General features: G+C 48.1%; 1 protein-coding gene across 1 annotated transcript; it reads left to right on the forward strand.

Moving 5' to 3' along the window:
• Positions 1-862: 862 nt before the first annotated feature.
• Positions 863-13,711, forward strand: LOC149334845 (acid sphingomyelinase-like phosphodiesterase 3b). Its single transcript, XM_089551473.1, has 7 exons — positions 863-3,455; positions 4,277-4,493; positions 5,131-5,378; positions 6,839-6,999; positions 8,576-8,768; positions 11,676-11,872; positions 13,160-13,711. Exons 1-7 carry the CDS (start codon positions 3,362-3,364, stop codon positions 13,577-13,579), a joined length of 1,530 nt encoding a protein of 509 aa, XP_089407599.1. The 5' UTR covers positions 863-3,361; the 3' UTR covers positions 13,580-13,711.

The following is a 13,711-nucleotide window of genomic DNA, read 5'->3' on the forward strand; positions in this document are numbered from 1 at the left end:
GCCTTCGCATGGCTAGCCTTTTAAAGTGTGAGCAACCACGTTGCCTCTCTCTCGGCGTTAAGACGATTCAGCGCCGTCTGAAGCGTTTTAATTAAGGCAGCACAGCGCCGACAGCAGGCGCCGTCGAGCAACGCTCAGGGAACGCTCGCGGCGCTTATTAGTCGCGCAAATTCAGTGGAAAACTGTCTTCTGTCGCTGAAGACACTGCCTTCATGCTTTATGCTTAGCCGCGTGAAGCAATGCCGGGAAACACTGGGTGAAATGAGAGGAACTCCTTCTGCCAATCCCAGTCTGCCCCCTTTCCCCGTCCTCTGATGTGATGCGTCTCTCGGCTGCACTTACTTCATATAAGGAGTCATTCTTAGGTACAGGTCCTATCTCAGCTTGGTGAGATGTTTCACGAAAATTATGCCGCGTGTTGCGCAAATAAACGCACTCCGTAGAATGCTTCTCCCAGCTAAACGGGCGCATTGTTCGAGCTCAAATTTCGCACAGAAATGGCATTCGGTCGGCATAATTGTTTCATGCTACATCTGTTGGGCTTACATGCCTGAATCAATCGAGAAAAGTCGCACATTCACATTGTCTGCGGCGACGGCGAAAGAAATCAAGCTGTTCTATCAGCGATCGCACCGGTGGCGCCATATCGTTTGGTGGCCGTGAAGATTCCGCAGGGGGGGGGGGGGGAAGCGGGGGGAGGAGGGGGTTCGGGAGGTTTGAAGACGCTCCTTCGACTGGTTTTTTAATGGTCACAGAAAATTTAGTTTACTGCAACCTTAGTTTGGCCAAACTAAGTTTTCTGTGACCATTAAAAACCAATTGAAAGAGCGTCTTCAAACCTCCCGAACCCCTCTTCTTTGCTGAATAATAATTTGCCTGATAATGATTTTCCTGAAAATAAAGGTAAAAGGTAAATATTTTACATTTGTTAATAAGCCAGCTAATTAGTACGTCTTATCTGTATTCTGATGCAGTACACCGCTGGCAATGCTATGTTGAAAAAAGCGCGCTGTAACTCGTGAAGCCTATTTTCTAAATTTTCTGACAGTTTTAGGGAGGACCTCTTGTATAACTAGGCAGATGACAGATGAGCAGCGTGTGGTAAATCGATAGGCGTAATTGAACATATTTTACTAGAAAAGGGCAGTTAATATTAAAATACATCGTGAATGAACCTGAGGTCGACATCGTCTAAAGAGATTGGAAAATTATTGGCTCGAAATCAGGATGGCGATGAAAGGATGCGAGTTCTCAATTGAAAATTGCTGAAACGCATAAATCAATAGAATTTGTACTTAGAGGAAAATGGCGAATTTGTAGATAATACCATGAAGTTTAACAAATTGATGTTAGAAAAATCAAGACAAAGAAATGCCAAGCATGGCGGCACCCGACGCTCCTAACATTCTTCCACCCAGCGATCGGGGGTATCGGAGCCGTCGTCGACTGCTACGACTTACCACGATATGGAAATAAAGCCAAATGAACAAGCTTTGTTTGGTAGCGTTAAATTACAACAGTTCGATCTTCAGGCACGAAACAGGTTCCTTTTTTTTTTACTGCTCTGAGTCCATTCATCAGAGTGTATTACAAGCATCCCACTGACCGAGGTGAAAGACGAAGAAGAAAGAAAGGTGAGACTATGCTGTTTCTTTGTCTACACTCTCTCATTTGCTTCTCATTTTTTCAGCAACCAGTTAATACTTGTTTTCTCATCGCCTCTCCTGTTCGAGGATGAGAGCTTTGCAACTGCCATCGCGCCAGTCTGACTCCATCTTGTGTGTTTTGGAGCCGCGGAATCTAAAAGAACGCTTGCTCTGCCGTACAAGCTACACACTGAAACTGTGTCGCATCCCATGCTAAAGCTTTCATTCCTATCTCTTAGTTATGCTTCGTAGCTGTTCCTTTCAGTACTTGGATTAGTTACTTGGTTACTTGCGCCGTCTAACTGTTGTTGCTATACACACTACGCTATATTTCTTGCGGTTACGCACTAACGTTCACAAAATGATTCTCTAATGAGTAGCCAATATGCGCCTCGAGATTCTCAGTGATTCTTCACGTTTGACATTTGTCATTCGACGTGTGGACACAGCCACCGCCTTAAAAGGGTACGGACGCAAAATTTTGAACGCCAACGAATGAAATGGTTTGTTCTATGGACGTAAGGAGGTGCCTTCTAGTAAGTTTCAGTCGTAGGCGTTCAGTTCAACGTACTTTAATATGTCATTAAATGTTCACCTAGGAGCAGCTCAACGCATTTATGTTCATTGACGTATGGTGCACTTGTCCCGATTATTGTGACGTCGCCGATCGCAGAAGTTGTTCACAGGAATAACCACTGCTTGCCGGCGACGCGAAGTCATCGGGAGCGTCGAAGTTGGCTGGTCGACCGTGACGTCAATGCCGCGCAGACGACGGCCGAGACGAAAACGGCTTTACGAAATCGTTTGTAAATTATTAACACAATACACTGGTGTTTTGAGCTGATTCTCATGGTCACTATGCTTGTAGGCCTCTTTCAAGGCAAAAAAAGAGACACAAAAAAGGTTGTGTCCGTATACCCCTTTACGATGGTGTTGGTCACAGACGTTGAAAAGCTGTTGCCGTTCAGAGTACGTTAGGGCTACACCGTAACAATGCAGCCAGTCTTGTGGGGAAGAGATAAAACAACCAGGACGGTTACATCATGGAACCCAAGCGGGACAACAGCTGTTTGTAGGTGAATATTATATTGCCTATTCGTAATTATTCGTGTACTTCTTTCGTTGAGTGCAGTGGTTACGGCGCTCGGCTGCTGACCCGAAAGACGCGGGTTCGATCCCGGCCGCGGCAGCCGAATTTCGATGAAAGCGAAATTCTAGAGGCCCGTGTGCTGTGCGATGTCAGTGCACGTTAAAGAACCCCAGGTGGTCGAAATTTCCGGCGCCCTTCACTACGGCGTCCCTCATAGCCTGAGTCGCTTTGGGACGTCAAACCCGAATAACCCGAAACTTTCGTTGAGTGCGCTTGACACCGCTATGCTGACACTCGCGACGTCACTGACAGAAGCACTCAGCACGGTGCACTCCCATGGCGCCAACATACTGTGATGTCGCGCGTGACGTCACTCTATGCTGACCAATCAGCTTTGCGTGGTGCTATGCCAACGCCAACAAAGCAGATCCAGGAAACGTCCCCTTAAAAGCTGTCGCTGTAAAGACACACTCACAAACACCACCTTGCTGTTTCACACCTGCTTTACAATAAACCTTCCTCAACTGGACCGTTCAGCATTCCCGTTGTCGCAACCAGGACTGTCTCTTTCAGATTTCCGCCTGAAGTGGCGCGAACTGTTAGCGGCTGCAGCGCGAGGAAGGCAATGAATGTTCTGAACTTTCCTATGTGGCTCTGCTGCGTCCCAATGGTTCTGATGACTCGTACGCTTTCTGGAGGACGCTCTTCAGACGACGTCGGTACGTGCAGAACACATGACCACTGCTTTAGCAATCTTAGTGGCAGCTGGAGAAGCCATCACTATGGGATCTCGGCAATCTTTTGGTTGATTTGTTTTCCGGATAACTTATTAGTGATAACTGCCGCAAGACTCAATGCAGGAAAACACTGAGAAAATTTTGAGCTTCACTGCTTTCTTTTAGAAGTGATGAAGTGTCTAGCGTAATGCCAGATAATGTGCGAGCTTCTTCAGCAATGTCTCAGTATACAGGGTGTTTCAACATAGACTTTACACAATCTTTAAAAATAGCTTTTTTAGTTAGATGAGCGTTTTTTTCGGCATAGCATTTTCAGTGGTGTAGTACATCAGAATACAGTTAAGACGTTCTAACTAGCAGGCTGGTTAACTAATATTGAATAGTGAAATTTTTAACTGTTACTGTTAGGATCCTTACTCACTGAGAGGCACGTAGCCCACCGTAAGTAATATTCATATCAGTTTTCAGAGTTTTGAAAACGTTGGTAACCTAGGCGCTATATACGTGGTTTATCGTTCAATGGCCACTGACCGTGCTTGTTTTGCATTGCACCACTGCCGACTAACAAGGGGGTGGGGAGGCCCGTCAAGCAGTCGACTGCGTTGCCTTTTTTTCTCGGAATCCTCAGTTTTGTAGATGAAAACTGGAATAAACAGAATTGTTTTAGTGCGTAACGTGAATTTCAAGCCAAATTGCTAATTTTTTAAGAATGAAAGCTTGTTCTTTAATTAAGGAAATTTGCACAATTGCGTCCTGTAAAATGGAGTTCAACATTTACTGACGCCCTTTCTGCTTTTTGGCAGGCTATTTCTGGCACGTGACGGATTTTCACGTGGACAGCGAATACTCCGCAAGGTGTAGGCGTGACGTGTCCTGCCACCTTGGCGGCAATGGCAGCTGCGTGGAGGACGTCGGTCCCTATGGAGACTACCTCTGTGACGCTCCAGAGCTCCTGGCGCTGTCCGCCATCGAGGCCATGCAAAGGATCAAACCTTCCGTGGACTTTGTACTTTGGACAGGGTGCGCAACTGACTGCGTCTGTCAGCAGCCCAAATTTTGTTAACGAGATCATTCTATCTACTGATGCTAGTAAGAGCGCACGAGAGATTGGTATACCATCGCTCATCACAGCGCAGGAAAAGTCTGTAGCTTGCTACTTTAGCACCGAAGATATCAGCGGTTAAAAATGGTGCTCCTCCTCCCCCCCTCTCTGTTTTATGCGTGGTGACGCGCCGCAAAAAATAAAATAAAGAAAACAGATATCATTATAACCTCTGACAACCTTGATAGCTTTATCGGCATCAAAAGTGCCTGGATATACCTAAGAGAAGACCCTGTGGCCTGGGAACTTTTGACCAACCTGTGCATATACACCATGTGTGCTTTATGACCTGGTTTCACCACGTAATTTGAATTACTTTTATGCAGTGCGTGTATGTAAACATTCGCCTCTGCTGCCATGTTCCTGGGCTTTTTTAAAGCTACATACATTGCTTTTAGCCCAGGACTGCATCCAGTGACTAGTGCAAAATAAAATTTCAAAATTTATAGCAAGGCATTAGCATCCGACCGAGCACAGCCATGGGGAATGGAGAGGGGGAGGTGTGCAGGAAGACACTTGGTCAGGGAGCTGTTGCTTCATTTTGCCGTTCTGTAGGGACAACGTGGCTCGGAAAGATGACGTCACCTGGGCTGAAGTGTACAATCAGAGCCGCTGGCTCGGAAGCTTGCTTCGGCCCCTGACGCAACACAGTCCGACACTGCTCGTGCCCACGCTGGGAAACCACGACTGGGCGCCGCCCAATGCCGTGGAATCCGAGAACGAAACTCCTTACCGAGGCTTTGTCAACGAAGCCGGCTTCAGGGAAGTGCTCCCTCAAGATGCTTGGGGCAGCTTTCAGCGCGGTGAGCCAAATATCATCGTTTCCTCAAGGTTCAAGGGCAGACACTGAGGCATATGTTTGCAGCAGTTTAGTATGTTTATAGAAGGTTGAATGTCCCAAACGACTCAGGCTATGAGGGAGGCCGTAGTGGAGTACTCTGGATAACTTCAATCACCTGGTGATCTTTAACGTGCACTGACATCGCACAGTACACGGGCCTCTGGAATTTCGCCTCCGCCGCAGCCGGGATCGAACCCATGTCCTTCGCGTCACCAGCGCAGCAGCATAACCGCTGAGCCGCCATTGCGAATGATTTGTTGCAGTGACTGTAGTCCCATTTGCTGGTTCAGTGATCAATCGAGGCGTGTTCTTGTTTCTCGCACAGAGGCAATAATTGCTTGCTCAAAGTACTCATACTAGTGGTGTTTTATAGTGGCGTTTTTCTCCGGCTGTTAAATAGGCGACTAAATTGTGTTTTATTTTAGCGGACACCGAGAACTTCTTCCATGTTTTGTTTTGAACAAACATCGTTTGTATGGTTTTTCGAGCTATGCTGATGTTTGTCCAGGTGCAAAGGACGCGTTTATTAGCGACAAAATCACATTTAAAGATTTCCTTCCTCCTACTTCATTGATACTTGTGACGTCGACACCGGAAAAGACTCCGTGATCACGGTAGTGAAATGAACGACGCTGTAGCCTATCCTCTTGGGTCTGCACCTAAAGAAACTGTGCCGACGCATGCAGTTTAGTCACAAAATCAGCTGGTGGTCGCAACATCTGCACTTTATTTTGTAGCTTTTACTAGGTCATGAAAGCTCTGTTTTCAGTGTAAACAACGCCTCTATAGTTCGAGTGCGGTAATTTATCGCTAGAAGCAAACATGAATCTGTACTAAATCTATCTAATGAATACCTGCTTTTTGTGTGATTCTTGCTGGAGTAGCTGGACTCTAGAAAAGTCGCAGAGATGATAACCCATTATTTCCGCAAGAAGTGCCTTTTCATTGCATGATTTGTAGAAATGTAGTTTTTGCGGCGACAACTAGTATAGAGAACCTGCGCTGCCCAGGTGGCACTGCAGTTATTCCACGAGGCGCCCAAAAACTGCTGCCGTCAGTCGCTTGGGCGTTACAAAGGCGAGAACACATTCTGAACGATTAGAAGCCCGCTTTTGGTTGATAGCACTATTTGCCTCGCTTCTGTAAACATAACCCAGACAACTGGCACGCACCACGTGTGGCCTCGACAGAGCGCAGAAGCTCATGCCAATAAGCTCAGGGAGGTGGCGTGGAATAGCACTACGAGTGCCCCCAAAACTGCCGGCTTCTCTCGCTATGCTGTGTGTTACGGCGCTGCGATCGACACAGGAAACTTCAGCTTGGGTTCCCTTGGTGCTCGTTTGAGTAGACTGTAGCGGCAGAGGTCTACTCACGGCGCATGTCGGGCACACGCATGTATGTGCACACATGGCGCATGCGCAGGGGGCTACTACAGCCGGCAGCTCTCGAGCAACATTCGGCTCGTGTGCCTCAACTCGGTGCTCTGGTACAGCATGAACAAGGGCGAGAGGCCGAAGCTCGTCGACCCCCAGATGGCGTGGCTACGAGACGAGCTCCGTGACGCCCAGCACAAGGGACACAAGGTGCTGGCGCCAAATGCCAATTGTCATGCCTGAAGTTTATTTTTAGTCATTTCAGGCGCACAGCTTTCCTCAGCCTGCTACTCGCTTTAAGGCAAAATGAGGGGAACTCCATACAACAGTTCTAAGCAAAAATCGATTCTATGGCTTTTTCTTGGGATGGCGTTGCGCAAACGAACAAACATACACAGGAAGAAGCAGAAGACAGAAAGAGCGCTCTTTCTGTCTTCTGCCTCTTCCTGTGTATGTTTGTTTGTGTGCGCAACGCCATCCCAAGAAAGCTATGCACTAACTCGCCCAGCAAGAAGTTCTTCTACATTACTATGGCTCTTTTTGTCCTGTAGCAGAAGACGTATTTTTATTGCGAAAGAAATACTACGCCAGGCCTAACCCTCGTCGCGTGGTCCGTGGACCCCCTGCTCCTCGAGGAGCCGCCGCCGCGCCTAACAGATGGTGTGACGTCAGCCTCTCCGTTGCTATGGCGACGCGTGACGTCAGCTTGCTCTCTCCACCGCAGCCAGGAGGAGCCGGTCGTGCCGCGCTCCTCGAGGAGTCTCGCCATGGAAGCCACCGACGAAGAGTCTATATCTGAATCTAGTTGCTCTACTGCTTCTGCATTGTATTGCTTTCGCAACCAACCAGGTTTAACCAGAGCTAAACTACACCATTTTTTTTTACTGTGGAAACTGGACAAATATTTTCCCGCCGCTTGATTCAAACTCGCGCTGTCGAGACCGAGAACAATCTCGTGAACACTGTTTGGAAGAGGATGGCCGGGCAGCCTTACCTCCGAGAACCAGAATGTACAAACTGCTTTGACGCACCGCGGTTTTCTGGCGACAACGGCTGGTGATGATGACGGCATCTGTTGATGCAAGCCATCTTCAGTTTACTCGGTATTTCTTTGAATCGTAGAGAGCCTTTTGGTGTTCCAAGCAGAGGAACTCGAGACGTGCGCAGAGAACGGGCCTCTGTGTACAAAGGTGTATGAAGTTCCGCAGTTAGTAAGCTGAAAGCCCTCTGACGACCCCCCCCCCCCCCCCCCATCCCCCCCTGCTTGCAGCGGTGTCGTGCTTTTTCTTTTGTAGGCTGAGAGGTGTGCAGTGAGTGTGTACGAGCTGCCTGGCTCTCGTTTTTAAAGGTCAGAAATCCCAAGAGTTACGCCACATTGGATGTCAGCCGCTCGCAGTGTTTGGAACGATTGAGATGCAGTAGGATGGTTGATGTGCAGACGCCCAAACTTAGCTTTGGCAGGGACTTGTGGGGCCAAACTGTTGCAAATCCGTTTTGAGCTTTGTCGTAGTGTGGATACGAACGGTCATTTTCAACTTATCCCTGATTTCATATCTTGAAAAATAATAACAGTACCCTCCCCCAGAGAACGAAGTATGCAGAGAAATAAAAGAAAGCATGAGAACGTAGTCGCAGAGGCAACGTTTTCACCTTCCCTCTAACAGGCTGTGACTAGCGTCACGCCACTGGTCCAGCGTTATAGCCTTGCGTAAAGAATGGACAGAGCAGTGTTACATGTGCATGTCAGTAGGTGATGGTACGCAAAGCAGGATCTCGCTGTCCTCAGGTGTTCATCTCGGGGCACGTCGGACCGGGCTACTCTAGCCGTGCCCTGGTAGGTGAGCCCGCCCGCATGCCGTTCTTCGAGCACATCAACGAAGAGTACCAGGACCTGATCGCCCAGTACAAGGACACTGTGACCGGACAGTTTTTCGGCCACCAGCACAGCAACAACTTCGTCCTGTTGACTGACAAAACGGGCAAGAGCTCCTCCCCAATCTCCTGCTATGAAGACCAGTTTGTTATGACGTCTCTATATTGCTGTGAGCTCCCGTCATAGTATTGTAAAGAAATTAGCGAAAAACTAGAGACCAAGGAGGAGAAAGGAGATGCGTATGGCGGTTGACAACGTCGTCTGATGTGCATCCTTCCTTGTCCTTTGTCACTGAATTTGCGCTAATTTCTTTACGGTGTACAACTCCAACTAGCCCGACAGCTCGTCCTTCTGCCCCATCAGAACTGCCAGAAGTTTTGAACGCCTGCTGTAGCTGACATTTCGTTTGTCCTCACTTTAATATTTCACAAAAAATTCCAATAGCGGGTTACAATTCGTGATTTAAATTCGCGCGCGCACGCACGCACGCACGCACACACACACACACACACACACACACACACACACACACACACACACACACACACAGGCGCGCGCGCACACACACACACACACACACACACACACACACACACACACACACACACACACACACACACACACACACACACACACACACACACACACACACACACACACACACACACACACACGCACACACACGCGCACACGCGCACACACACACACACACACACGCACGCACGCACATACACACACATACGCACACACGCACGCACGCACGTGTGCGCGCGCAAAGATAATCGTTTCGATAATGTGGCTCGAATCCTCCAGCAGAAACTTTGCTTCTGATATCCAGTACTTTTGAGTTCGAGTTAAGCCAGTTAAAGCTGTGGTGGTTTCAGTCTGTCACCTTTTGTGCCCCGGTACCTAACGCAAACTGGAGCAGGCATTTATTTTGCCCAAGTAAGCGAGCCGCGCTAAATGACCTATATTTGCATCGGCAGCGGCCGGCACGGTATTGGATCACCACAGCCACGGGGGTGAAAGGTCGACGCGGCCTATCGACACATCATGTAGGCTATGAAAACTCTGTATACAACCAGCTGACCGAAGAGAAAAAATTGGTAAGGGTTTAAAGTAGTTGAACCGAGCAGACGTGCATAAACAGGTGTTCAACTCCGCCTTAAGGGTTTGATGCAATATAATTAGTGGGTTAATGCCCATATACGCTGAATTGTTCATTTTGTACTTAACATTCACAGATGGTGGCGAGTGCTCATATACCACTACCAGCGCAATGGCGCATCGGTTAAGCGATGCGCTACTGCACTGGCAGGTGGCTGTTCCTATCACAGCCACCGGTAGGGACTGTGCGACCCATGTTGCTCGTCCCGAGCAGCTTACCCGAGTTACTATCCCAGCTCGGGAATTAACTAGGGTTGCTTGGCAACGGCACAAGATCGTACGAACGTAGGTACGGTGTCAAGATTCTTGGTCGATGTTGGTGAGCGTAAGAGTGCTTTCGCACTAATATCCGTGTGTACTTTATTTCCACATGGTGTCATGCGGGATGCTGCTTCCATGGCCCGCGCCAAATCAGGCTGCAGAAGTACGTTTCATGCTTGTCCCTGACGAGAACTTAAAGCGGAATATTGAGCTTTGTTTGTTGGACAGCAAGGACTGTCCCCAGATGGGGCTGTGCAAAGCATGGTGCTGCACTGCTAGCCGGGTCGGTGACTCCTCGAGGCATCTGCAGTGCCAAGTCGTTTCACTGCCCGACAGTGAGGTGCCTGGGGACAGTCTATCTGCAGTTGTCGAATACTGTACTGTTTATACACAACAGCTACAGTTGCATTTTATATGCAGACGATACTGCTATATTTAACTCCGATAACGACATCTCTCGTCTCATTTCTAAACTAAACATTGACCTACAGAATATCATTCGGTGGTGTAACGGTAATAAGCTTCATATCAACACCTCTAAAACAAAATTCATGGTATTCAGCTCCCATCAAAGAAGGTAAGCCTCTGTTCCGTCTATCAATATCGCTAACCAAACTATATTTCCCTCTAACAGTGCTACGTTCCTTGGTGTACACCTCGATAACCCCCTCAAGTATCATGTCCATATTACTTGCGTTAATAAAAAAATGGCTCCTGGGATACGAATTCTTATCAAAGCATGACCCTATTTTAGCTTTAACACATTGATCGCATTATAGCACTAATTTATACATAGTCACATCACTATGGCTTAATATGATGAGGAAATACAGCTCTCACCTTGCATCAACTCAGGTAATCAAGAACAGAGCTATAAGAATTATTACATCCAGCCCATGTATTACTAATGCCACATATTTACTCCATATTAGCAATACCCTAACTGTTTCAGAGCTCATCAAATTTCGTTTAGTATATTGTTCTTCAGAACCATCAACAACCAATTACCAACAGCTGAGTTTTTATCTTCCACAGTCACCAATTCCAACACTACCCGGTTTGCTTCTAACAACAATTTCCTCCCACCAAAACTTCGTATTAACTATGGCAAGCAGACAAGCAGACTGTCTAGTATTCATCGATTTCATTATGGAACACCTTACCTCTGAATATTAAAAACTCGCGTTCAGTATGTAATTTTAAACACACCTTAAAACAATACTTGATAGCAGACAGTTAACCATTAGTTTCTTTTTGTTTCTTTCTTTTTTCTTTTTGTTTATTGCCTTCGCAGTTTGTGTTCGTTGTCTACAAATGTATGCATTGTTTCTTAATTCGGTATCATCTTTCATTCTTAAAATGCTGCGCATTATTTACTTAACCAAGTGTTGTCATGAACAGGAGGTCCCTTTTCAGTCATCGACTATGGGAACTCCTTCGGCATATCAGTTTGTATCGAACAAATGATTGAATAATAAAAATTCTGATTCTGATTCTGAAAAGCGTGAGGGTATAATCTCTGCATGGGAAGTTTGCTGACAGGAATTAAAAAAAAAGGAAACTTACAGCCAGGTTTGCGATGCAGGCATGCCGGTCGGCGCTGTCCAGCTGGCCGGGTCGGTGACTCCCCGCGGCAGCAGCCATCCGCTGCACAGGACCACTTCAGTGCCCACCAATCCCTGCGTGCGGCTCTACAGCTACCGGCGCTCGACGGGCGAAATCCTCGACTACAGCGTCTACTACATGGACCTGGACAAGGCCAACATGGCCGCCAGTTCTCAGGTGACTCACTCTTTCTGACAGTACTGCTTCGTTTTAGTTTTAAGACACTGCAGGCCGATTATTTTGCCCAACATCCAAGTGAGAATACTGAACAGCTGAAACAGCATTCCGGTTCTACAGACAAATTCTCCTGCCAAAAGGGGGCACATTTCCGCAAAATAATCCCAGCAGCAAACAAAGGCTCAAGAGGACAAATACATAGCGTTCCACGAAACTGCTCTACGAAAATGCTCTACGAAAACATGCTAGATGATCAACGATTCCGCTCCTCTGTGGCATGGAAAATTAAGCTTGAAGCGATCCGGTTCCGCAGAAATTAAAGCAAGTGAATGGCCTTTTGTGGGAGGGGTTGTATGGAACTTGATACACTGCAGGAGGTGTAATTTGTTATATTATTCTTCATTGTGGAGGAAAAATAAGCGGCAAATTTTTCCACCCGTTGCCAAGGTCTCGGTATCCTTTAATTCCTGTGTTCTCGCGCTGCTTTATCGAACTTAGTCATTATCTAACTGCCCCTGTCGACAGTGCTTCTTAAATAGCTCCTCAGTCACCATGTGAACACCTGGAAGGGTACATTTTGGCTTTGGTTTGACTCTCGGGTGCAACGTTCCATTGGAACAGCAGTTGCTGTCGCTTCTTGGGAATACGGAAGGCTTGAAAGACCGGAATCTTTACAGAGGTACCTCCAATATGCAAGAAAACGCATTATTCGCATTCAAACAATGGTTATTCCACAAGTTGAGAGGAAAAGTGCTCTGTTATTATGCTTTCTCAATGCGGTTCAACAGCGCAGCTGTTCGTACTTTTGCTTTCTGCGATCCAACGAATCAATCGAAATCTGTGATGAGCGCCCTCGGGAGCCTCATTTCTGCCGATTCCGACACCGGCGACGGTCACGTGACGTCACGGTCACGTGATTTGTAACGGCAACGAGCACTGCGTTCACGCCACCAAGTAGCCACTAATAGCTTGCGCTGTAAAAAGCGCACTTTTATTGCGTAAGCAATACTACGCCAGGTTTCGAGCCATCGCGTAGCTCCCGGCGGTGGCCGAGGTCAAACAGATGGAGCGCTGTTGCCATAGCAACCGTTTCAGCCGCACTCCACCAGGCGGCAGGACCGTCGCTGCGCCGCCGCCGCTGCCGCGCGCCTAGTCGCGCGCTGTTCACGCATGTGTCGGAATGTGGAGAGAGGAGAAATGAAGCCCCTGAGATATTTTCAGCTTTAGTGAGGAACAACAAAATGATTTCTTGCGTTCAAACTGTCTCTTCTGTTCCCACGTCTGCAGCAGCAGCCTCGATGGGAACACCTGTACTCGGCGAGGAGGGATCTGGGCGTGGCGGACCTGACTACGGCCTCTGTGGCAAAGCTGGCGCGCGACATCTCCCGCTCTCCCGACCTGCTGTCGCGGTACATCAGCCTCAGCTCGTCGCTTAAGGACACCGGGCCGTGCGAGAGCGGATGCCGCCGGACTATGCTGTGCGCCATCCTGGGCTCCCGCCGGGCTTCCCACGCCGCTTGTCTCGCCACGGGCGAAGGGGCCCACGGCCTGAGGCAGCGCGACCCCCCCACCGAACCCGCGGAGCTGCGAGACCTGATCGTCGGACTGTCCGTGTCTGCTGGGGTGGTCACTGGAATCATTCTGCTCGCGCTCGCCAAGAGGGCTCGAATGATGCAGATGGCCCCTCGCTATGGACGCTTCTGGTGATCAGCGGCTCATTTATTCTGCGAATGTCTCCAATTATCCGGTTCTCGTATCTCTAGATGTGATATCAAATAGTTCCGAATTCTAAGAACATGATGCTGCTATGCTTCGCTCAATTACAATCAATGTAGGCTC

The sequence above is a fragment of the Amblyomma mixtum genome, chromosome 7 (genome assembly GCF_055824585.1).
Source record: "Amblyomma mixtum isolate Tamu chromosome 7, ASM5582458v1, whole genome shotgun sequence".
NCBI lineage: Eukaryota > Metazoa > Arthropoda > Arachnida > Ixodida > Ixodidae > Amblyomma > Amblyomma mixtum.

Coding starts and splice junctions, on each gene's coding strand:
- LOC149334845 (XM_089551473.1), top strand. CDS start 3,362: ATGAATGTTCTGAACTTTCCTATGTGGCTCTGCTGCGTCCCAATGGTT. Junction 3,456..4,276: donor ACGCTCTTCAGACGACGTCG/GTACGTGCAGAA, acceptor GCTTTTTGGCAG/GCTATTTCTGGCACGTGACG. Junction 8,769..11,675: donor CCTGTTGACTGACAAAACGG/GCAAGAGCTCCT, acceptor TTTGCGATGCAG/GCATGCCGGTCGGCGCTGTC.